The 26,840-nt window shown below is 39.0% G+C and overlaps 1 protein-coding gene across 1 annotated transcript in view; it reads right to left on the bottom strand.

Moving 5' to 3' along the window:
• The window catches only part of stxbp6 (syntaxin binding protein 6 (amisyn)), a 68,323-nt gene extending 46,671 nt beyond the window's left edge, over positions 1-21,652 (bottom strand). Inside the window, exons 1-2 of the mRNA XM_056242258.1 lie at positions 21,495-21,652; positions 6,684-6,882 (exon numbers count right to left, since the gene is read on the bottom strand). Coding sequence (XP_056098233.1) covers positions 6,684-6,837 — 154 coding nt within the window. The 5' untranslated portion in view covers positions 6,838-6,882; positions 21,495-21,652. The remainder of the gene's footprint in view (positions 1-6,683; positions 6,883-21,494) is intronic.
• Positions 21,653-26,840: the final 5,188 nt, after the last annotated feature.

Raw genomic sequence — 26,840 nt, 5'->3', positions numbered from 1 at the left:
TTAGGAATTATTAGACAGACACAGTCAGATAACAAACACTACTGCGGCAGATCTCGAGTTTCAGGTGTTAAATAATGAACCGTGAAGGTTTAGGAGAGTGCACTTCATCTAAGAGCTTTCTTTTAAACCGTTATTTCGACTTTATACCTCCACATGCAGGAGTTAATCTCACTATGGTGTCATGAATAGTGCAGTGCCTATATATAAATTGCCAGTAAACTCTCACATCAGCAAATAAATACCAAAAGTAATTTCATCTGTTATAGGTTGGACTCTAAGAAAGGTTTCTGTTTAGCATCAAGCTCTTGTAAATCCAGCCACACTGACAAAGCGCACATAGAGAAACGTTTCAGATGCAAAAAGAAACCAAGGACAAAGCAGGGAAGAACAATACTAGGAAACATCCGAACAAAGACTGAAAAACAGAGCATGTGCAAAAGCAAGAGGGCTATAAGGCTGAAGTAAAAAGCGTGCAAAGCTTTATTTCCAAGATTTAAGTGTCATTTTGGCAGACTTGGCTGATATATGTGATTAGTAAGGGTTTTATAAAATGCCAACGGGACAATTTTTGAAGGACTATCACAATTCTCATAACGTAGAATGAACTCAACAATAGGAATTGAATCTTCAGTTTCATGACACTGAAGCACACAACATTTTCTATGAATATCCTTCTAAAGAAGACAGTTAGCTTAGGAATATATGTTATAAAACTCTTTTCATTGGGCTTGTAGTCCAAAAAGCTGGTTTGTGAAGTATGTGAAACATAGCTCAGAGACACTTTCATAGCAAAACAAAAAGTACATTCATACCAGACATGCCAACATTCCAGAACGGCTGCTGGACAAAGACACGTTTGTATTTGTTATCTAACCTCCAGAATAAAGTAAATATTTGGTGAGGACAATTCTTAAAATGAATACTAGAAATGATAAGAAATGGAGCCATAATTCTGAGTTTTTTTAAGTAATTGTAAGACAATAATACTGAATTATGTTGTAACTTCTCAAGGTTGCAAATGATAAAATAATGTTATACCATGGTCTGGGTGAATACTCGATTCTGATTGGCTGCAGGGTGTCTACCTTTACTAGGACACCTAGTAAAGGAGTTCTGGTGAAACTGACTGTTTACCGTTCGAAATTAATAAATAAATGCGCTGGCTACATCAGCTGTGAGTAACCATAGCAACAGGCAGTCAACGTATCCGGTTACAATTTATTGTATCAAAACAAACATCTAGTTAGCCGTCATACTATGCCTACCTGTGTGTTTTAATTATAGGTTAAAAAAACGAAAGTGTAACGCCCATGGCTAGACAAGCCGAACTTACATGAAAAAAAATACGTTAACTTTCTGGCTCGTAAGTTAGCTAAACTGAAGGGTTCTCCGAGCTGAGCGGACTATAAATATCTCCGGTTGCTAAATAAACCGCCAGCCGTAACCAGGGAAACCAAGTTATTGTTTGTAAAAACTTTAGATTTCGATTGTAAAACTAATTAAAATATAAATCAATGTTTTAAAAATGTGTTATTTGGCAAGTGACCATGGTATAAGCGGGTTAATGCCCTTCGAGGTGTCCATTGTCTAGGTATTAATGGACTTCACGCCTCGCCATCGTCCATTAATACCTGACAATGGACACCTCGTCTTAAACTACAAGAAATTATTCTAAATTCAAGAATTACGAGGCATAACACTAAATACTAATTATATAGTAAATAAAGTATTGATATTTTTTCAGGATGTCATTAACGATGTAATGCCATAAAACCATAATACATAAAACAAAAACCAGTCAGTGGTAGATGACAGCAACTTTCAATAAAAAGCTTGGTTTCTAAAAAAAAAAAAAAAATCTAAGAAATGTGACTTAAAAAGGCAATAGAAACTGTGACTGTAAATGTGGCGGAGAACCACAGACACTCATGAACGCTGAAAAGCAGCACTTCCTCTTTGGAGGCAGGACGATTGGATGATAAAAGCCAAAACTCATGTGATATGGAGGCTGATTTTGTACATTTAGTTTTTGTTTATCGTTTTAGTGAGGTCCAGGCAAAACTGGATAATTCTCAAACCATCTTTAATAATGATCACTCAGACGCAGCTGACCCCAACTACACATGGGCCTGATTTCTAACTTTATTTCTGGAAATTTAAATTTACCTTTCCTTAAAATTTAAATATTTGGAGTTGCCCTAAAGGGACAAGATGACTATGTAGACAATGTGACTGGTTTAACAACTCGGCTATCTCTAAAAAAACTCTCCACTATATTACTCAAACTGCTTAAACAAGTCAGTCAAGGAAGCACTTCATGTGTAATCAGTGGATCTGTCTTATGCACCATCTGACAGAGAGAAAACCACATGCCCCACAGCATGTGATAATGTTAATTTCATTGTGTGTGACTTGAACTGGTTGTGGACTGGTTTACATGTTCATATTCATCTGCAATATTACAAAAGCATTATTTTAATAGGATCAGCAAGGAATGAGGGTTTGCATTATTTAGGATCAGTCAATTTGCAACAGTAACAACCAAACTGTTGTTATTATTTATATTTATAATTATTATTATTACAGTGCTCAGTTATTTATTACAAATTTATTAGTTACTTAAAGTGCCCCATTATGCTTTTTCAGATATGACCTTTCATGTAGTGTGTAATACAGCTATTTGTGAATGTAAAAGCTCTGCAAAGAGTTCTTGTCCCCCAAAAGAAAAGCGATTCTGAACTGCATGAAACGAGTCGTCAGGTTTGTAACTAATTTGCATAATGCCTGTCTATGCTCTTGATTGGCTGAACAACATCTACTTTGCCCCGCCCTCAAACACTGCAGTTGTAGCAGTCCAATCAAATCAAATCAAATAAAGAGACAGCTCGCACAATGCGTCAGAGTAAAGTCGTTTACAAATGTGTGCGCTGCAGCTCGGTATACGCAACAATTGAAGATATTAGAAATGTTTGTCGTAAGAGTTTTATAGTAAAAATATAGCATATCAACAGTGATCAGAAATAATGATCAACCTAATACTCACAATAAAAATAATAGTCTCTGAGGTAAGAAGTGGATTATCCTTCACATGAAATGTTTGTCTTTTCATCCTGAAATGCGAGGCAAATGTTGGATCACAATAATTAGGAACCAGTTTCCACAAATCCCTTCACTCGATTGGGATGTTTTCTTTTATTCTGGACGGCAAGTGCAGTAACTGTAACATCGAGCGTATTTTGCAGTATTAAACACGGGTTTATACTGATTTCATCAGGCTCCGAAAATTCTTCAAAAACACAGAGAATGTCCTCCTCAGGATCATTCTCTTGCGTCATCAGAACAGGGTGTTAAACGCACCACCGTTTCCGTTTAAAACACGTTTTGCAACTTTTTGACTGAGCCATCTGACCAATCAGAGCAGAGCAGACTCTAGGAAAGGAGGGGTTTAGAGAGAGACTGAATTTACTGAACCGTTTCAGACACTGCGAGAAAAGAGATGATGCTGCAGTGTATATTATGAGAAAATTCAAGCATTTTTACCTTGCATGCATGTAAACCAACTGCACGAGACACCAAACCAACATTAGCAACCTTTAAAATTCATTAATTTATCAGAATAAACAATAATATAGTTAAAGTGTAGGGCTGTGACGGTGGCAGTGTATTACCACCGCGGTGGAAATAATAATAAACGAGGCTCAAACATCCAGTTCGTAACAAACATGCGTGTTTATTTGAGCACTTCCGTCAATGAAACATCACACTAAAGCATTGAAATAAATATCAGTGAATAATATTAACTTACATAATATAACAAAGCTAAATAGTTAAAAAACATTTGTTTAATATTTCCACACACAGACGCGTGATATAGCCTAGCCTACCGCTCTGCGCTACGAGAGGGACACGAGCAGAAAGAGACTATTTTTTTTTTTTTTTGTAAATCTTCATGTTTTCTACTTGTTGTAAAAGGTCTAAAGAGCGAATTTTATCTTCCACAAGAACAAGGCATTTAGGCTATGTTTGATTTTGCGCTGCAAGAGAAAGCGAAACTAAAATTCACCCGTGTGTGTGAAGCGCGGACTACCAATAATCTTGACGCGCCTTACCAAGTCTAATAAGAAGCACAAACTGTGCTAAAAAGAATTTGACGTGCAAACAAAAAGTTAGGCTAACTTTCCTACCACGTTTTTCTACTTTACCACAGTTGCACACTGAGTCCGAAATTTTCATACGCGTTTTTTCGTATTCGTGATTCGGTGGCTCTGAATTGTCAAAACACCATTCAAACTGCTTGCTACGGATGCGAAAAACGCAGAAAATCGAACCCGATTCGATTTTTTTTATGACGGACGAAAGTCTCGGAGGCAGTGTAGCGTGAATGACATAACGTGAGGACGCATTTAATTTTTAACGTGCGAAAATTTCGGAGGCGAATTTGTGCAAGGGCCTTAAAGAATGCGAATGTAATAGGCCTACTTAAAAGCGAACCAAAGAAAGAAAGGTTTATAATCCCCTGCGAAAATGGGTGAGACGTGAGAGAAGATTTGGGAAAGAAAAAAAGAGATTCCATGTCCAGTGGAATAACTAATGGAATATTCAAAAATTCGCTTATAATCGGGATCGCAAAACATACTACAAAGCTTACAACTTAATTGTAATTGTAACATTTAATTGCTAACCTATTAGGCTAAAGCTTTTATTATAGCATTCACATACGAAAAACTGTGTTTTGGCGAACCTTTGCTACTCAGATTGTCAAGTTTACCGGCACAGCCCTACATACTGATAACCGCCATTTTATAAAATCAATACACCACTCCATTAAACCACAGTAAAATCATTCTATTATGAATACTGAAATATTCCATATTTCCAAGAATGTCTCGTCTCCTTGCCTTTGACTAATAACAATGCTACATTTCAATAGTAGTAAAGTCAGGACTGTCTGTTGTTCATTTTCTCCAGTGTTTTTAACTTACTCAACTTCCTTTGAATCAGAGTTCACAGAAACACACACACACACACACACACACACACACACACACACACACACACACACATTCTGCAGTGGAGTTTGGGATTCATTAGTCCGCAGTGACGAGCAGTCGAGCCCTGAGGCGTCCAGAGGCACCACAACATATATTTCTTCCACCGTGATTCAGCTGGACCGATACTCTGTGTTGGCACCGGGACGGAGGAAACGCCTCTACTCACACTCATTGTAGTAATATTTTTTGGAAAGCAGTTGTTTTCTTATGTTGATCATAGACAGTTCATGAACACAGGTGTTATCAATCAAAGGCGAACGACTGCACATGGTATGAATCCTTCGGTGGTCTTGAAAAACAAACTCCTGTCCTGACTATAGAAGTGAAGTCTGGTTCAGCTTATTCTAGACAAGAACCGCTCACACAGAAAGATGTCTGACATTTATAGAGGACATATCACGCTTTCTTAAGTGTGTTGCTGTTTGTGCATGAAAAAGCTCTGCAAAGGGAGTTCTTCTCTATATCAGTGTCAGTGTTTCTGAACTCCTGAAACGCCTCCATTGTAGTCTTGAGTTTCTTCCGGGAAGGAACGCGTCACAATATTCCTCATTATAATAATTCATACGCAGAATAAAGGGGCGGGGCCTGGTTGAGTTAGTTAGTAGTGTGTTAAACTGGTGGTTATGGTAAGGGGCGGACATTTCCCAAACACACTCAAAGCGCTCGACCAATCACAACACACCGATCCAGCCGACCAATCAGAGCACAATGTGCTTTTCAGAAGGAGGGGCTTCATAGAGACAGGAACTAAACAGAGCGTTACTGACAGACTGGGAAGAGAGGAGCCGCAACAATGGAGAATATGAGGAATATAATGTGTTTTTGGAACATTCAAACATGAAAACCTATTCTAGTAAACCCCAAAAACTAAATCAAGACTTAGTAAGAGCATGATATGGTCTCTTTAAGTAAGGGATCTGACAGGGTGATTAGGTCCCTAACGAGAAGAGGTAACAACCACCTGAATGTACATTACACAATCAAACCAAAATCTGATATGGCTTTGTGCAATTATCAAATCACTAAGGCTGCGATTTAATTACATAAATATATGCGCTGCGCGTTTCAGAGTGAAGCGCAGCACCGTGTTCATTTACACATGAGCAGCTCAATGAGTAAATGCTCGATTCAGAGTAAATCCTGTAATTTTTTTCCGTCCCAATTGTGCACAGGGTTATTATAGTTATTGACAACCGAAACCATAAAAAAAAAAAAAACTTTCATAACTTGAAATAAAATAAATTGATTGAGGGGTTTTGTATATATATTGTATTTCAGCTAAGTGACAAGGCTTTTGCTTTTGAAAAGTGAAATAAAAAATAATAACTATATAGACAATAATGGCAAAAACAACAAATTCATTTAAACTTTAACAAATTAAAATGAAAATAAAATATAAAAAAATCTAAATATTAATAAAAACTATAAAAGTATCTCAACACTTCTTAGATACCACTGACTCGTGCAGTTCTAAATGAAAGTAAATACCAATAATAAACCAGATTGGAGGAATCATTCATGTCTGTAGCTCAAAGGTGTGGGTGAAGTCATGAGCCACCGTTTAATAATTAGGGATGAAATCACTGTCACTGATCAGCAGTGATCGAGGGAAGTAATGAGGGAAGACTTTACCTGATAGGCAAATGAATGTGGTGTAGTCACCCTGGCCTCCTGTAGCCAAGAATGGGATCTTCTTCTTCGTCCTCCTCTTCACCTGCACGGCTGCCAACATCCGCTCATCATTCGGAAGAAAGACCGCCTTGTTGAGGGCCGATTTGCCACTCATTGTAGCCGATGGCACAGGCTGGGTGACAGCAGGGCTCTCTTAACTCTGACGACAGAAAAAATGAGACAGTTACAGTTTCTCAATATGAGTTTTTAAGCGTAATCTTGCGTCCTTGTGTTCTTGTACTACATCATCAACCGTTAAAATCTGGTTCCAGTACTCAAGAATGCAAGTACAGAGAAAGTACCTGGATGTGTTCTTGATATCAAGGATGCATCGAGTGCAGACTTGAGAGAATCAAACCTTTAAAAAACCCAGTCATCATCGCAGGCGGACGGACGTACAGAAGCCTGTAAGCTAGTTCTCACTCAAGAGATTACCGCGGAAAGCTTACAAATACGTGACGGCTTGTGAAAGTAAACCTATGTCGTAAAAACATAATTTTGATAGAATTATAAACACCTGGGGCCTCATGTATCAACACTGCGTACGCACAAAAACACGGCGTACGTCAGCTTTCACGTTCACGGCCAGATGTACTAACAGTGAAATTAACGTAAGAATGTGCGTTCCTCCAAGTAAACTTCATGTCTGGCGTACGTATATTCGTCGTGATTTTTGTCCGTTGGCGACTCAGAGGCAATAAAGTGAAGTGGCAAACATTACACTACGAATTGTTCTATCGCACCACCAGCTGTCAGATATTGCTTATAATTTGTAATTGATAAATTATTTGACATTGTCACACGAGTTTTATTAAAATATTATATTATGCAATTAAGTAAGAACATAGGCTATATAAAGCATGTCCAAATTGATACAACCCGTCTAGCAATGGCAGCGTTGGCTTAACTATAGGAATAAAAAATAAACTTCATTAATTCGGTCAGTAAAGATAAAAAAAGAAAGTAATATTTTTATTCAGCAAGGACACATTGAATGTGTTTAAAAGTGAGAGTAAATGCATTTATAATGTTACAAAAGATTATAAGATTTCTATATCTGTTTGAATTAAATTTTTATTCATTAAAGAATCCTGAAAATACTATATCACGGTTTCCACGAAAATATGAAGCAGAAGCACAGCTGTTTTCAACACTGATAATACTCAAAAATATTTCTTGATCATCAAATCATCATATTAGAGTGATTTCTGAAGGATCATGTGACACTGAAGACTGGAGTAATGATGCTGAAAATTCAGCTTTGATCACAGGAATAAATTACACTTTACTATATATTCACATAGAAGACATTTTCAGTGAAATTTCGTTTCTTGCTTGCTTTAGCCATGTTCTTGCTGGTTTCTTTTGCCAAATTGGACTAATTACCATATTTAAATTAATTTAATTGGGGGAGGAGACTGGGTGGGGCGTTGTGGTCGTGCATGTGCGCTCAATTTTACGTTAATTGACCCTTCGCTAAGCCACGCCCGAAAACCGCCACTGGCCAATCGTGGCTTAGCAACCGTAACTAGGCGCGGGATGTCTGTCAAGCTTTCGAGCGAGGCAAACATGCCGACGCGTTGTGCGTATGGATTGTGCAAATCTGATACCCGGTATTCTAAAAGTTTGGAAGGTGGGGTGGCATTTTTTCTCTTCCCGAAACCTAAAAGCCAAAGGGGAGAAATCCCGGGCGTGGATCAAGCAGTGTGGAGACCCATTCACAACTAAATGTCGACAGGATTAACAAAAAAAAAAAACGCCTATTGCTTGGAAATAATGGCGGTTCTTTGTTCATAATGCATATATTTGAACGTAAAATAAGACGATTAAAGGCAAGACGGAGGCTCACTGACATACTTTAAAATATGTTTCAGCATTGTGTTAATCGACGGCGGACGGCCTACTAACGTTAACTTTACCCCTGTAACTTTACCCCAATCCGATCGCGGCTCTCCCGGTGTTAGATTGATGGATAAACTGTTTGATTTAAATTGATTTGATATTAGATTATTTTCACATTTCACTTACTCTGCTGTGCATGAACATAGCTGTTCAATTTGTGTGTTTCCCATTTGAATGGTCTGCTAAGGAGGCGGCTGCTCCTTGCGCTGGGACCTAAAGTTATGGCTTTAGCTTCAATTTTGATGAAATTATTCTCTAATCGGTTGCATATTATGTCGTGGATATATCCCTCGAATGCATACTGCTGTCCCTTTTGTCTTGCTCTCTCAGATATTTCACTTGTTCGCCAAAAATGACTAAATATCTCCTTGGGAATGTCTGACACCGGTGCATTCACACTGTAATAGACGTGGCAGCCGCGAAAGCTTGACAGGCGTAGCAACAGTAACTAAGGAGGGCGGGCTTAGCGAAGGGTCAATTGGGATGTACAAAGAGAATATGCGTGGGATCCTTCGTACGCAGAGATTCATACATCTGCTTTTTTTTTTGTGCGTACGCACATTTACAGCTTTGTCCGTACGCAATGTTTTAGTATGAATTCAACGCAAGTCTTTGTACATGAGGCCCCTGGAGAAAACCTACAGTAGTTTATAATTGGCATATTTAAAATAATCTTAATGTTGACAAAGCGCCTTAAATACATACTCATTTACACAAATACAAAAAATAAAAAGATAACAATAATGCAAGTAAATATTTTAATATGTTACGACACCTGTGATGTTATGCTATATATATTGCGCTTTGGATGGTGTTGTCCCACTGCGGGGCGGTCAGTTAAGCAACAAGATCACAGCACATCTCATTTCTGAGAACATGAACTGTTATGAACAGTCTTAAAGGGGGAAAAAAATGTGATGACTACCCTTTAAGACAAGTCTTAGCAGTTTGTGCAACCGGCTCCAGGGGGGCGTTTCCCAAAAGCATCATTAGCCAACTATGGGCGCAAGTTCCACTGAATTGTGTTGGTAATGACAGAACTTGCAACCATATTTGACATTGGAAAACGAACCCCAGGAGCGTTACAAACACACTGGGAAGAGAGAAGCTGCAACAATGGAGAATATGGGAAAAATAAGGTGTCTTTTTGAACATTCAAGCATGAAAACATATTCTAGAAGAGCCCAAAAGCACACGATCAAGACTTTAAAAAGGGGGATAATATGGTCTCTTTAAGTAAGGGATAATTTACATTCCAGCGGGTTTTATTGCAAAATAAAGCCCGACAGGGTGATCAGGACCCCGACGAGAAGAGATAACAACCGACTGAATGTATTATTGCAGAATTAAGCAGTCAAACAAAAGCTGCATATTGCAACTGTTGTTGTTGTATTCTTACATGACACCTGTTAATATCAACTTCATTTGAAACATAACTTGATAGCAGAAACATCATGATATTATAAAAACTTGGACCAAACTTAAATTCTGAATACTGACCTAATATTACAAAAAGTTAAGACATGAATAAAACCTTCAAGAACTAACACACTCGCACACTCCTGCAAAAGCAACAAACACAAACACGTTCAGTCTGTCAGCAGTCATTGTGGACTGGCATATGGGAGGCTGCACCAAACTCATGATCCTTGTATAACACAGAACAAAGACTCGTAGTTACAGTCACGATGCCTGAACAAAGGGCACAAAGCTCCTGTTAGCAAACAGCGGGCCTGGAGGCAATGGTTTTGTCATGAAAAGGTCAGTGCTGATGTTGTCTCGTTTGCACACTGTTGTCTCACCTAAATGAGAAACAAATGGCTTTTAGATATCCAATTTGTCGTTTTTCCACTTGATGTCAACCTGGCTTGGCTCTTTGCACACCCTCAAAACACATGCCCATCAAACTCTCCATCAGACCATCGTGTCGAAGCATCACTCCTGGTTTTAAAGAAAACGTTTAAATGTTCTTCTGCACTCTTTTTAGGGGGATGCAGCCACATTTTTCAAACCTGATTAACTAGCTTTCAGCAACCTTAAAAACCTGTAACCTCCCTTTACATTTGCTGAAACAGTAGATGCAGTAAGATATCTGAAATGATTTAAATCTCCCCTTACTAGTCACTGAAAGCCTTCTTTAGATAGTGGCAAACCCAGTCACAGGGAACATGAAGCAGCAATATATGGCAGAGAGTCCTCTCTATTTCAGTCTCTTAAAAAATAATTAAATAAATAAACTGTAAAATTAACCAGTTGCAGACAAATGATGCCATTTTTATTTTGTGTCTTTGAATCATAGTATTTCAGCATCTTTATGCCATCACACACTGGTTCTGAAGTAACAGTCAGACGTTCAGATATATAAGGTCAGACATACACTGATGAGCCAAAACATTATGACCCATCACAGGTGAAGCGAATATCGTCGATCATCTCCAAACAAGGCCATGTATTAAGGTCTGGTTAGATTAGATGGTCAGCAGACTTTCGGTTCTCGTAATCAACGTGTTGGATAGAGGATAAATGGGCAGGAATAAAGATCTGAGCGACTTTGACAAGGCCCAGATTGTTATGGCGAGAGGACGGTGTCAGAGTATCTCTGAAACGGCGAGGCGTGTGTGTTGATCCCGGTCAGCAGTGGCGAGACTTTACCAACTGTGTCCGAGGAGGGACAAACACAAATCATGATCATCATGTTGAGTGTCAACACGAAGGGCAATGAAGGCCATCCCGTCTGGTCTGAGCAAACTGAAGGTCTACTGCGGCACAAGTCACACAAGATTTTAAGGATGGTTATGGGAGGAATGTCACAACACATGCGTAGCCGCAGACCAATCAGAAAGCCAATGATGAGCCCGTCCACCATCGAAGCGTCTACAATGGGCACGAGAGCGGCGGAGCTGGACCAGCTGAAGAAGGTCGTCTGGTCCGATGAGTCCCGTTTTCTTTTACATCATGTGGACATGTGTGCCATTTCCCTGGGGAAATAACGGCACCAGGATCACTGTGGGATAATGACGAGCCGCTGGAGGGAGTGTGATGCTCTTCTGGGAAACTCTGGGTCCGGACATTCATGTGGACTAAAGATTGTTGCAGAGCAGATCCAGCCCTTCACGACACTGGTGTTCCTGGTGGAAGTGGCTCTTTCTGCAGGATAATGCACCGTCACACTGCACACATTGATCAGGAATGGATTGAGGAACATGATGAAGAGTTCAAGGTGTTTCCCTGGCCTCCAAACTCCCCAGATCTCAATCCAAGAGAATACTGAGGGAATTCTCCGAGAAATATGAGTCAACTACAAAACACTGAGCATAATAAAAATACAAGCATTTACAGAAAACTCAGTTGCATAAAAATACAGAAAGAACAGGACTAGGCAGAAGTACTGAATAGTGAAGTCAAAGCAACGTGTGTTTCCCATCAGCCAGCGAAGGGCTGCAAGAGTTTCACACCACAGAGCGGAAAACATGACGATCAGCTCAGAATCCAGAGCAAGGAAGGAAAACACATGAAGCTTGAGGCCTGCGACTGACTAAATGAAATCCTTAATCAAAAGAAAACAACTGGTCCAAAACAGAGTGCATGAGTAATCATTATCTCACTCATGAGTGGGCTATTAAAAAAATAAAGCGTTGTCTTCTATTATGGCAGCCCATAGAACCGTATGGTAAAAAGTTGAGCAATTTGGCACATTAACCACAGCAATTTAGGGGTCTCTAACTCAATCTCTCTAGCGCCACCAACTGTCCGAATTTGCATGTTTATGCTAATACCTGTTGAACCATAAGGGCAAAATTCCTTGGCTCAAGGTGGTTGAATTGCACCCTATGATGTAATTTTCTGCAATGAACATTTTCTGAAAAGGCTACTTTCTCGAACCCATCCAAGACGGTTCATCAGATTTAAACCTAAATGCTTCAGACCATGCAAATACTTTTTGAATAACGCGCAAACTTTTTGAATGACGAATAAACTAATTTGACGAAAAACACACAAAATTGATGTGAGGCTGTATCTCTGCAACGCTTTAGCATATTGAGATGAATCTTGGTGCATGTCATCACAACCATGACCTGAGGCTACATGCAGCGTTTCGGCACAGCGCCACCTACTGGTCAGGAGATATGAAAAATGGCTTTGCTTATAACTTCTGAATGGTTTACAAAAAAAAAAAAAAAGTGCAGCATACCAAGTCGAATGATACCCAATTTTCCCATGTTGACCATTTTGGGCGTCACTCATTTTGAATGTTGTCATACAATGCTGTATTTTACTAACATATTAGCGTATCATTACGAAACTCGATATGCGTCATTGGCCCCATGCCCCTGGAGGAACTTACAATGAAATTTAAAAAAAGCTATTGATTAATTGATGCTATAGCTTTTGATTAATCTGAATGAAACTTGAGTCATACTAAGAACATTGAAACTAATTACACCATGGTTAGTCGAAACTGTACTGTACGAAACGTACAGAAACTGTACAAAACTGTACCTGTACTGAAACGTACCTGTGCAAATGGCAATAAAACTTTGAACTGTTGTCTGCCACATTCAATTTCTTTGAAACCCTATGTTTTAACTAGCTACTCCTAGACCACTGGTCCGATTTTCACCAAAAGCGGCTCAGATAAAATTCAGATCATGCCGCAAAAAAAGTTATTCAAATATGTTTCATTGTCCAAACGGTTCTTGAGTAACGCACCCACTAAATGAATGGCATGATTCTGATTCTGAGGCTGTAACAATGCAACGCTTTGCCATATTAACACCAAACTTGCATCATCAGACCTGCCAACCTTGGATTTTTTTTTTTGAGTACGGGATGGGACACAGGGTTTGAGGAGGGGGGGGGGGGATTTTTCAACATATAGACGAATCCGACGAGCGTTCTGTGTAGGCTGCCATCTTGTGGCGACGCCATTACTGAGCTGTTACCGGTATGTAAACAAACCTCCGTGATAACCATAGACTGTGGTGATAACGCACCCTCGATGACAGCTCTATGTGACAGCTACAGCCAGGCAGAATGACTTGTTGGGTTGATGATGTTAGACAGTGGCCTCCAGTCACAGATGAAGGTACAAACGATCTTACAGATTATTTATGAAAATAGCTTGGCAAGCTAGCTAGGCTAACGTTAGCTAACGAGGAAATTATAAAAAGATCTGTCCATTTGGCAACAATAAATAAATGAATGACATCAAATAAACGAATTCATGTTTTTCATTTGTGTCCATTATTTATCTCATTTTCACATTGCAAAAGGCAAGGGTAAGGTACAGCTAGAAAGTATACATAATATCGACCAATTAGTGTTTTTAAACCATGGAAAGAGGTCAATATAACAGCAGGAGAACAATTATGTCACATAACGTTACATTTAGCTCAGGAAAGCCATTTAATGACCATAGCATGTTAATTGAATAGAAAAAATAGCTAGAGAGGAGATTTTGCTGAGCACTATATTACATAATCATTATATCTTTTTTACTTATGTCATTAAATAATTGTTATTATAACAAAAAATGCATATTTAATTTAATTTATTTAAAAATCTGTCACAGTCAAGCAAATCAAACATTAACAACAGACATAACAGTAGCTGCTACTGTTACTAACGTTACTACCCCAATGCGCCCCTTCTGTTGTTTTAAAGGTATTCAAGAGTATTTTCTCCTTCGCCTGGCATCCGATGATTTTTCAAAATGCCAACATGTTTTCCCACTCGACATTATAAAAGTTGTAACGTTAGTGACAGTCGTAAATCGCGGGCTGTTTATTCCAGTGGACGCAAGTTGCAAATAAAACAATAGGAGGCAATGGCGCAACGCTACCCAGCAACAGCTCAGTAATGGCGCCCGCTTACTTCCGGTAGTTTCGCCGGATTCGTCTATACATTGGTTGTGAAGAAAACAATGCAGTTAGGAAACATCAGCATGGTCTGCAGCAGCTCTTGGGAAGTTGTGTTCTACAATGAAATGATGGAAAGGGTTTCTGCACAAATTGGTCTCAAATCTTGTGATTTTAGGCGCTGAATCTGTAACAGCCACAATTTTAAAATGTTTTTTTCCCTCTACGTGACATCGACAGTCTGCAGGAAACACACACACACACACACACACACACAATCCACCCTCATAAAAAGTCACTTACACTGCACTGGGCTATATTATAATATACAGTGATTATAACTGAGACAACGGTACTTTTTAATCCATAAGTAAATAATGCACTCGTTTTCATTCAAAATAAATATGTAACATAATTAGGTACTTTACTTATTAATAACAGTCACACACACACACACCTTTGTGCTTTTCCTGTTAAGGCAGTATTTTAGAGCAGGGGGTTTCAAACTGTGTCGCGACCCATTTGTGGGTCGCAGATTGGCAAGAGGTTGGCTGAATTTACGTTTCATGAGTGACAAACAGGTTGCACGATGAACCAACGTTAAATAGAAATCGCTATATTGCTTAGAGCGATTTAAAGTTAGATAAATATGTCAGTATTGTGTTTCATGAAGCGCGTGCGTGCGACTTGTTGTGATAACAATTTTCACCGTCTCAGAGCGGCATCGGTTCATTAAGCAGTTTGGTGCGCATAATTAACAAGAAGAAACTCGTTTACTCCAATCACTGCACTGCATTCTGCATGAGATCGCTTAACACCGGAGAATTCAAATGTCACGAAAGGCTGATTCAGGTCTGGGCTGTGTTTCCCAGAAGCATCGTGAGCCAAGTTGATTGTAGAGACCATTGGTGGCAATGGTTCCACGTTCTTAGGCATACGATGCTTTTGGGAAACGCATTAATCTCTGTCGTCTGTTCACAAAGCGCTGTTGTCTTTCAGAGAGTGTGTTGTTTTGTGTTCCCTCGCATGCATTTTGATACCTACCAACGCATAAGGAAAATATATATATATGTAAAAGTATTTAAAACACGAGCACAAAAGCGTTTTCTGCGCTGAACAACGCAATGCGTTTAAAAACACTCGCAGCATAAATATTAGTATTGAAATTCTAGGTCCTGGGCATACTGTCAAATAAAATTATTAGTCTATTATTTTTTATATATTCTGATTTTTTGTCATATCAAACCTTTGGTTCAGATTAAGCTTACTTAATCTTTTTCATTTCTTTAAAATTTGTTTTGCCATGTTTGGGTAAATCAGTTGAGGCAGCAGACAAAAACTACTCAGTATTCTTCACATTATTTCAACAGCCATTAGGCTACTATTTTAATTCTCAAACTTTTTGATAATGTACCATAAGTTTTGTATTGCAATTAAACCTATATGTCATACTATGACAAGGAAAAAACTGCTCTAAAGAGAACTAACGCCTCCCACCGCACATCAATGCTTTAAAATGATTTTGGTGGGTCTTGAGATAGATTATTCTTGTCTACTTGGGTCCTGGAATGGAAAAGTTTGGGAACCCCTGTTTTAGAGTAAACACTACACTGTAAAAAAAATCTGTAGAAATTACAGTATTACTGGCAGCTGCTTGCCAGTAACTTACTGTAGTTTTAAATTGATGTTATTTACTGGCAACAGTTTATTCAAAGTTAAATAAACATTAAACATTAACAAGTCTTTATCTTTACAGAATAAAACTAAAATAACAGCCTCATGCAAAGCATTCTGGGAACCAAAATCTGAAGGAAAAAAAAAACAGAAAAGGGTTGATGAAGATTTCTGGTTCCCAGAATGCTTTGCATTAGATTGTTATTTTATAATTTTATTCTGTAAAGACAAAGACTTGTTAATGTTTAATGTTCATTTAACTTTGAACAAACTGTTGCCAGTAAATATACATCAATTTAAATCTACAGTAAGTTACTGGCAAACAGCTGCATAACTACAGCAATTTTTTTACAGTGTAGTCATATTTTAACCAAAACTACGACAATACTCATTTGTCTGTCTTTAATTTAACTTCATTCTGCCAAAAACAAAAACACACTTACTACAGTAGCCTACAGTACATGGTAAAAGACTCACCCCAGCTTGTTTAACTTATGTAGTCAATAATTGTATCCCTTAAAAATCATCTTTGATCACCAAAATTACATTTTTAAACGGACTTCGAATGGCTTTTGTTGCCGTCTATATTTGGGGAATGAACCCAGCGCTATGATTGGTCGATCTCTTCTTTTGAATTGATTGAGTAAATAAAGCAAGTTTCCATCAAGTGAGCCAAAGAGAACAAAATCGTCACTTCCTGATAAACTGGCGCTAAATATCACCAATAAAAATGGAAGTTGCTGCAGTACAAGAAGCCACTGTGTATAATAATTTCGTATATTAAATGAATTAAAAAATAAATGACTTGCACCTCAGAGCGCGCAAACAAAACGAGGTTTGCCCGGCGTTTGGGAACAGTCGTGTAAGACAGTTCTAGGAGGTCGTTATACCGAACCATTTAGACAACACACTTCGCTGAGGCATTTCAGAACAACAAAAGCTAGTTTCAGATGCTGTGCAACGAGATCGGTCCGCTGGACGGTCCAGTTATGCCGTCCTATCGCAAAGTCACGTGATTTTTTTAACCCCTTCGCTGTCATCCCCCTTTTTGAGAATGTGGGTTAAAATGCACTATTCAAACTTACATGGTTGTAATTCAAGAATGCTTTGGAATATAGACCCAAGTTTGGTCTTGTTTTAAAGGAAACACTAGTATGAAAAAGTTATGGAAGTTTAAATTTACAGTAAATCAAATATACTGTACATTTTTATTTTATAAAAAATATATATTTTACAAAATATTTTTTACTATAAACTTACTATAAAATCAAAGCCATATTTTTAACCAAGTTGTGTTCCAAATTTGAAGTTGATATCACAAAAATTTAAGTTCCCATGAGATTTTGTTTACGCGTAGTACCAAAAATAGCCACCGGGTGACATACATTCCATTGAATTTAGTTGTATACATTCTGCCTTATCAAATTAATACATTTCTGTCCAAATATCAATTCTGTCACAAAATTTTGAACCTTGAGACTTAGACCTTTCTGACTACCGGTATGTGTTTTGTCAGGATTAGAAAAGGTTTTGATCATAAATTATGAAATATAATGATGCCCAAAAGGGGAGGAGCCTAATAAAATAATTTAGAGTACCGTTTCTATGGTAACGCAATGTTCAATTTCAAAACGGTTTTCACAGGTTGAATTCTGAGTTTGTAAGCTTTCAAATGATACCTAATTTGTGATAACTACTAAAATATGTGATGTAATAAAAAAGGCGATAAAAAAGATATTATTCTATTTTAGAGGATAATATATATATATATATTATACTTTTTAGAGGATAATATTATATTATAATTTTTTATTGAAAAATACTAGATTATATGTTTTATTATGAACTTTTAGCATGAAAACCAAAGTTTCAATTATTAAAGGTGTGTGCGTCAACTTTTTGTGACAAAGGTCAGAACTCCTGTTATGATGCAGATTTTTTTGAGGCGCACTCTTGTCAAAAATTCATCGGTTACTCTTCTTACATAATTTGTAGCAAAAAACAGCAGTAAGATATCTATTTAGGAGTCTTAGACCTTTCCAACCATATATAGTTTGTCATAATTAGATTAGGATTTAATAGTAATATAGCGAAGTAAACTTAGGCGTCCCGTATATGGGACGGTGACAGTTAAGGGGCTAAATGCACATCAAAGAATGTATTCGGTAAATTTGTTTTCGTCGTAGTTTATGCGCAAGTTTTCTTATCGGATAAAACGTTTATCCGACTCAATTGAGCGCATACGTTTTTTTGCACATTTGTGCATTTTGCCGTTTCCATCCAGCGTTTCTTATGCGAACCATGAAAATGCTCATAAAAACAGGTGGACGGAAACATTAGCTATAGTCACCTCACACTGAGTGACCACACAACATAGATTTGGTAGAAGTGCCTCCAATTGGTCAGAAGTCATAAGCAATTTAATCATATTTTCTAGTATTTGTATTTGTGCCTTTTTAAGCCATATTTGGTAACACTTTACAATAAGGTTAATTAGTTAACATCAACTAAGAATGAACACTTCTTCAGCATTTATTAATCTTAGTTAATATTAATTTCAACATTTACTAATACGTCATTAAAATCAAAGGTTGTATTTGTTAACATTACTTAGTGAACTAACATGAACAAACAATGAACAGCTGTATTTTATTAACTATTAACAAAGATTAATAAACACTAACAAATGTATTGCTCATTGTTAGTTCATGTTAGTTTATGCATTAACTAATGAACCTTATTGTAAAGTGTAAGCCATTTTTACTGAATCATCTAAAATTGAAATGAATTGTTAGGAGGATAAAATGTCTTTAATTACTCATTACTGCGGTCTAATATCTCTCCATTTTGCCTCTTTTCTAAGTTTCTATTTTTATGATTCAATTAGTTATTAGCTTTCCATCAATCCCCAGCCGTTTGCAAATCCCTGAATCAGCCGGAAATCTAATAGACTTCCATTGCTGTACGGTCGTTCAGAAATCACTTTCTCTGATCAATTCTCAACATTTTCCATATCAATTTTGACAAGACAACATGCAAAATTTATGCTCATATGATTTCTGCTATATTAAAATACACTAATGTTTTGCGGTGACACATTATACTTGTAAACTGAGAGGAATAAAACCCCGTCCACACTGGCGAGAGGTTGCCGTTCACTTTCGAATGGTACATAAATACAAGGGCTGTCCATCTGGTGTGGTGATTCAGCAGTAAGTGAGAATTATTACCAAGAACCCAATAAACCTGATGTGGGCTTCATTATATTTAGACCAGCGCTCCTGAAACAATCCCCTCATAAACCCTAAATCAGACCAGAAGCATCGAGTCGAGAGAAAGAAACAGAAAAAAGCCAACTCAAGCAGTTTAATCACACAGTAATAGAGTAGGATTGATGGTTTGATCTGTGGCGAACACTGAGGAGCATTTATGTGTTAACCTCACTAACCCTTATGTGGTGTTGGAAACCCTGTCACACCTTCTGTGTTCCCGGCCTTTTAAAAATCGCTTGTTATGCTTTATTATTATCCCCAATTCTTGGTTTCAATCTTTTTGTCAACTTGTTTTCTGTCAATTAGCACAGGTTTTGTATTTCTTTTTTTTAAACTGATTGATCGTCCTCGTTGATCTGAGCTTATGCACGTCAGTTTTTAAATGAAAAAAGCATTAATTGTGGATGAATTTGTCAATATTCAACTAATATGGGTACAAAATTGCACTGTTTATCACACTAGAGTGCTTTAATGTTTAACCAGAAAGTTTGTTTTGAAATGCGTTTATTTTGTACAAACAAGAAAGTCACACTTGTGGTGTTCCTGCACAACAAATTACCAGCCAAAAAAAAAAAAAAAAAGCTTATAAATCTCGTTATGATATATTATATATCGTTTTTACTATATTACACAGGTCCGACGCCTTTATCTTTGCAAGCACATGCTGTACACATCAATACATAAATCTTTGTTCAATCATTTTATTTTATATAATTTGACCAAACTTTATTTAGAGGTTAATTTAATTGACATATGAATGTGATTTTCACTAACAAAATTTGATCATTATTGTCACACCAAGTGATTTTTGCATCACAACTAAGGATTATAACTATAAATAAAATATATTTTTTGCAACTTGAGGGATTATAATCTAGACAACTCTCTCTCTAGTCACTTTTTGTAATGTATGTTGTCTGTAAAAATTTTTTTTTTTGTAGTAAACCTTACCAGGTGGGTATTTTCAAAACATGTCCTCAGATTTTCATTTTGGATGCAAATCTACAGTCTGTAATTTGTGGTGTGTGTTACGCTGGTTATGTGACACCTGACAGTCTTAAATCTTATAGCAGTGTGAACTTAGACGTGCAAGTTTTCCATTGCTGATGCCACTGTAGAGCGAACACACAGTTTCTCGTGGGAACGCAAAACATTTAGGCCTACATTTTTTTCCGCCATCATGACCCTTCAGGAGCGCTGTGCTATTCAAAGTCAGCGATGATGAATTCCTTCCACAAGCAAATGTGTCCAATATCAGGGTTTAGTGGGAAACGTTCGGCTGGTCATGTGAGGCCACTGTGAAGCTGCTTTGAAACAATCTGTATTGCAAAAAGCGCTATATAAATAAAGGTGACTTGACAACTGAAATGGCCAGAGGCTTCAGTGACTTGAAACATATTTTTCCATATCATTATACAATATTATTAATAATTTTTCAAAAGCACTAAACATGGGTAGCTACATAATAATAGATCAAAGATGTAATTACAATACAAGTTGTTTGGTCTAATGTTTTAATTCAAACGATGTTTGTTTTTATCCTGTGATGAAACAAAACTGCTGACGTGAAAACGAGAAGCTTACTGGGATTTCGTCATTTCATCATAAAACACATGCTGTCTAGAAAGGCAGCTGACAAGGTTTTGAAACACAGCCGGTCACTAGTCACAGTGTTTAAATGATTTCTCAGCAAATAATCATTCCTTCTGTGCAGTTTATCTACAAAACAAACAGTAGCGAAGTTTCCGATCAATACAACTTTCTGTAATAGTAAAATGAGTGTGGATTCTTCTCGTAAAAGCTGAAGAATCACTCCAGTCTAAAGGTCCTTCAAAAGAAACTGAAAGAGGGTCGTCTGATGGGTTTGTCGCCAGACACACAGGAGACATGTTGTGTTAGTTTCATAAAGATGTTATTGAGCGTTTTTTCTGTCACACAAGATCCGTGACTCGCGTTCGGTCACAGTAAACAGGCAAAACGTTTTAAAAAAATAAGACTACAAGAGCTTTACAGCATCTTCACACGTATAAGTGTTGCTCTTCTCTCACTATCTGGTGTTTTCTTACCTTTCACTGCGAGTTCAGCTTTACTCTCTCGCGCTCCGTCTATGATGCTGCTCCCATCTGGAAACGTGCAAAGTTTGAGCGCGCGCTTCTCCTGTCACACGCTGTATCTGCAGCGATTAGTGCTCGTCTACTGTTTACTCTGTAGTGTGTGTGTGTGTGTGTGTGTGTCGACAGCACAAACCGCAGCTGCTTCAGTGTTTGACCGCGTGAACATGTGCGTGACGTGGATCAGACGCGGTGAGCGCGCGCGCGCGCGACACTGTACCTGCTATTTCACTTCCTTAATTCCTTAATTTCCTCATTCTGGCTTTATATTATACAACTATCCTGGAGCTTTTCACGAATACGGTATGCTACACACAGTTTTAAACAGTAAAGGAAGTCCTGGCGTTTAGAGAGAGTACTTTTAGTCAGCGATCAGTGTTTATTTCTAGAAAATACTGCAAATCGGAGTTCATCATTTTGTCCATAATTTTGATCAATTCTGGGTTTGTTTTTTTTACTCCGTATGTGACTGACACTTATTTGAAGAAAAACAAACAATTAATTACCTTTGATAAAGGTTCAGTTGTAATGTTTTTATTTAAATAAAATTCATAAGATGTGTTATTTGGATGATATAGTGTAGCCTATCAATAAACATATTGACATCATTGCACACCATTAGGTATAATATAAATAAATAAATGTGAAAAGACCCTTGTTTATTTTAAATTCGTTTAACAAACACAAAATAAATGCAGAGTTTAATTTATAGCCTATATTTGCCTGCTGTGATACAACTGATAAAACATGTGTTGACATTAAATTTGCATAAGTGTAACAGGATATTATGCTATTTAAAAAGATCCTGTTTTGTTTTGGATTCTCATACACTGGATAAAGGTTTCAGTCTCTCTGATTGGTCAGATGGCCCAGTCTGTTGTGATTGGTCTACTATGCTCTGATTGGTCAGATGGCTCAGTCTGTTGTGATTGGTCTACTCTGCTCTGATTGGTCAGATGACCCAGTCTGTTGTGATTGGTCTACTCTGCTTTGATTGGTCAGATGGCCCAGTCTGCTGTGATTGGTCTACTCTGCTCTGATTGGTCAGATGGCCCAGTCTGTTGTGATGGGTCTACTCTGCTCTGATTGGTCAGATGGCACAGTCTGTTGTGATTGGTCTACTCTGCTCTGATTGGTCAGATGGCCCAGTCTGTTGTGATGGGTCTACTCTGCTCTGATTGGTCAGATGGCCCAGTCTGTTGTGATTGGTCTACTCTGCTCTGATTGGTCAGATGACCCAGTCTGTTGTGATTGGTCTACTCTGCTCTGATTGGTCAGATGGCTCAGTCTGTTGTGATTGGTCTACTCTGCTCTGATTGGTCAGATGGCCCAGTCTGTTGTGATTGGTCTACTCTGCTCTGATTGGTCAGATGGCTCAGTCTGTTGTGATTGGTCTACTCTGCTCTGACTGGTCAGATGACCCAGTCTGTTGTGATTGGTCTACTCTGCTCTGATTGGTCAGATAGTTCAGTTTGTTGTGATTGGTCTACTCTGCTCTGATTGGTCAGACGGCCCAGTCTGTTGTGATTGGTCTACTCTGCTCTGATTGGTCAGATGGCCCAGTCTGTTGTGATTGGTCTACTCTGCTCTGATTGGTCAGATGGCCCAGTCTGTTGTGATTGGTCTACTCTGCTCTGATTGGTCAGACAGCCCAGTCTGTTGTGATTGGTCTACTCTGCTCTGATTGGTCAGACAGCCCAGTCTGTTGTAGGGTTGTGCGATGTCTACCAATTTGGCATCAGACGATGTGTACAGTGAAACATCGCGATGGACGATGATATCGGAAGGAGGGGCGGGGCTAACATTCTAATTTTTCACTTAAGCAATAAGCCCCGCAAAGCCGTGTTTTACAGTGGATTTAGAACAGCTAAGGGGCGTAGGCACAACGCGGAGATATTTTCCTCTACATCTCATCAGCAATTTTGATGTCGGCACGCTCTGCAGCAGCTGACCACTGAGGAGCGAATGTCCAGTGACGTGACAGAACTGCCAGATTCAAACTGTGCTTTTGCGCTGTGGCTGGCGCTGAGCCAGAGACGGACGCGCTCAGCGCTTTTTATTATATTACAACTATTCAGTGTTTTTAACCACATAATGTTTATTTTAGGTTTCAGACATTTAAATGCATATAATTTATAGCAAAACAATACATTTATAGTTTGTAAAATACACAATGGTGTCTATGGAAGCAGCAGCAATTACAACCCATTCAAATATATTTGCCGAGAGATTTCATTCATATCAGACACACAGTGTAAGTAACTATAAAGTTAACTATATTCTTCTCTCAGTTCACCGGCCATGTATTTCGGGAGAAACTGATGAATTCACGTGCTGTAATAAACCCAAGAGATGACTCTCTGAACTGTGTCTGAACAAACATTACGGCGCCCATCTCGCGTTACAGATCAAAATAATTTATAAAGGTTTTTTAAACAACAAAACAAACTCACTTACACGTATTTGAAAATCGGAATAGAAGATAGTTGATGACATGGTAATTAGGTTTGTTAATATTTAGAAATAAAAGCGCTAACGTTACATCTGTCATAGCGCTATTTTGGCTACGGTGAATCACGTGCCAAGCATGACGCGTCACCATGGAAACATATGGGGGGGGGGGGGGGGGGTCGCGATGCTGGCTTAACATCGTGATGTCTGTCAGCCATCACGATGGACGATGATATCGTCTTTCGGCACAACCCTAGTCTGTTGTGATTGGTCTACTCTGCTCTGATTGGTCAGATGGCCCAGTCTGTTGTGATTGGTCTACTCTGCTCTGATTGGTCAATGACCTAGTCTGTTGTGATTGGTCTACTCTGCTCTGATTGGTCAGATGACTCAGTCTGTTGTGATTGATCTACTCTGCTCTGATTGGTCAGATGACTCAGTCTGTTGTGATTGGTCTACTCTTCTCTGATTGGTCAGATGGCCCAGTCTGTTGTGATTGGTCTACTCTGCTCTGATTGGTCAGATGGCTCAGTCTGTTGTGATTGGTCTACTCTGCTCTGATTGGTCAGATGGCCCAGTCTGTTGTGATTGGTCTACTCTGCTCTGATTGGTCAGACGGCCCAGTCTGTTGTGATTGGTCTACTCTGCTCTGATTGGTCAGATGGCCCAGTCTGTTGTGATTGGTCTACTCTGCTCTGATTGGTCAGATGGCCCAGTCTGTTGTGATTGGTCTACTCTGCTCTGATTGGTCAGACAGCCCAGTCTGTTGTGATTGTTCTACTCTGCTCTGATTGGTCAGATGGCCCAGTCTGTTGTGATTGGTCTACTCTGCTCTGATTGGTCAGATGGCCCAGTCTGTTGTGATTGGTCTACTCTGTTCTGATTGGTCAGATGGCCCAGTCTGTTGTGATTGGTCTACTGTGTTCTGATTGGTCAGATGGCCCAGTCTGTTGTGATTGGTCTACTCTGCTCTGATTGGTCAGATGGCCCAGTCTGTTGTGATTGGTCTACTCTGCTCTGATTGGTCAGATGGCCTAGTCTGTTGTGATTGGTCTACTCTGCTCTGATTGGTCAGATGGCCCAGTCTGCTGTGATTGGTCTACTCTGCTCTGATTGGTCAGATGGCCCAGTCTGCTGTGATTGGTCTACTCTGCTCTGATTGGTCAGATGGCCCAGTCTGCTGTGATTGGTCTACTCTTCTCTGATTGGTCAGACAGCCCAGTCTGTTGTGATTGGTCTACTCTGCTCTGATTGGTCAGCTCGTCCAGTCTGTTGTGATTGGTCTACTCTGCTCTGATTGGTCAGACAGCCCAGTCTGTTGTGATTGGTCTACTCTGCTCTGATTGGTCAGACGGCCCAGTCTGTTGTGATTGGTCTACTCTGCTCTGATTGGTCAGATGGCCCAGTCTGTTGTGATTGGTCTACTCTGTTCTGATTGGTCAGATGGCCCAGTCTGTTGTGATTGGTCTACTCTGTTCTGATTGGTCAGATGGCCCAGTCTGTTGTGATTGGTCTACTCTGCTCTGATTGGTCAGATGGCCCAGTCTGTTGTGATTGGTCTACTCTGCTCTGATTGGTCAGATGGCCTAGTCTGTTGTGATTGGTCTACTCTTCTCTGATTGGTCAGATGGCCCAGTCTGCTGTGATTGGTCTACTCTGCTCTGATTGGTCAGATGGCCCAGTCTGCTGTGATTGGTCTACTCTGCTCTGATTGGTCAGATGGCCCAGTCTGCTGTGATTGGTCTACTCTTCTCTGATTGGTCAGACAGCCCAGTCTGTTGTGATTGGTCTACTCTGCTCTGATTGGTCAGCTCGTCCAGTCTGTTGTGATTGGTCTACTCTGCTCTGATTGGTCAGACAGCCCAGTCTGTTGTGATTGGTCTACTCTGCTCTGATTGGTCAGACGGCCCAGTCTGTTGTGATTGGTCTACTCTGCTCTGATTGGTCAGATGGCCCAGTCTGTTGTGATTGGTCTACTCTGCTCTGATTGGTCAGATGGCCCAGTCTGTTGTGATTGGTCTACTCTGCTCTGATTGGTCAGATGGCCCAGTCTGTTGTGATTGGTCTACTCTGCTCTGATTGGTCAGATGGCTCAGTCTGTTGTGATTGGTCTACTCTGCTCTGATTGGTCAGATGGCCCAGTCTGTTGTGATTGGTCTACTCTGCTCTGATTGGTCAGATGACTCAGTCTGTTGTGATTGGTCTACTCTGCTCTGATTGGTCAGATGACTCAGTCTGTTGTGATTGGTCTACTGTGCTCTGATTGGTCAGATGGCCCAGTCTGTTGTGATTGGTCCACTCTGCTCTGATTGGTCAGATGGCTCAAGCTGTTGTGATTGGTCGACTGCTTGCAGCATGTGTCAGAATAGTAAATACCATTATCTGAATTTCAGCTCTTCCTCAGTCAGCACTTAGTGATACAAACAGTAATGATGGCACTTTAAATATACCCATATTTTAAAGCTTTGTATTCAGTCTATATTTTCTCAAAACACTGTTTGCGGTCCAAAAAGTCATCATCTCTGAACTCATTGCGGTTTACATAAAAACAAAAAGTCATTCTCCATCCATTGTCCATCCGTCCATAAGTAAGGACAGACGACCAGTCCATCTCAGTCACCTATACATGTCAATAATAAAATAATCAGTGAATATCAATTAATTTCATATACAGGTAGTTGCGTTGAAGGGTTAATAAGCATAGTCAGCCAAGCAGTGTCTGATTCCTGCAGCAGTCCTGTCACAATAATGTGTGTTTACATTTAATGAACAACCTTATAATGCAGAAATGAAAATCTTCAGGTCAAAGGTCAAACTACCTTTCATGATTTCACACCCAGTGTCATATTG

Source organism: Rhinichthys klamathensis, unplaced genomic scaffold, assembly GCF_029890125.1.
Source record: "Rhinichthys klamathensis goyatoka isolate OS25496 unplaced genomic scaffold, OSU_Roscu_1.1 h1tg000718l_1, whole genome shotgun sequence".
Lineage (NCBI taxonomy): Eukaryota > Metazoa > Chordata > Actinopteri > Cypriniformes > Leuciscidae > Rhinichthys > Rhinichthys klamathensis.
Note: the sequence above shows the minus strand (reverse complement) of the source record. Positions and strands in the feature narration are given on the sequence as shown.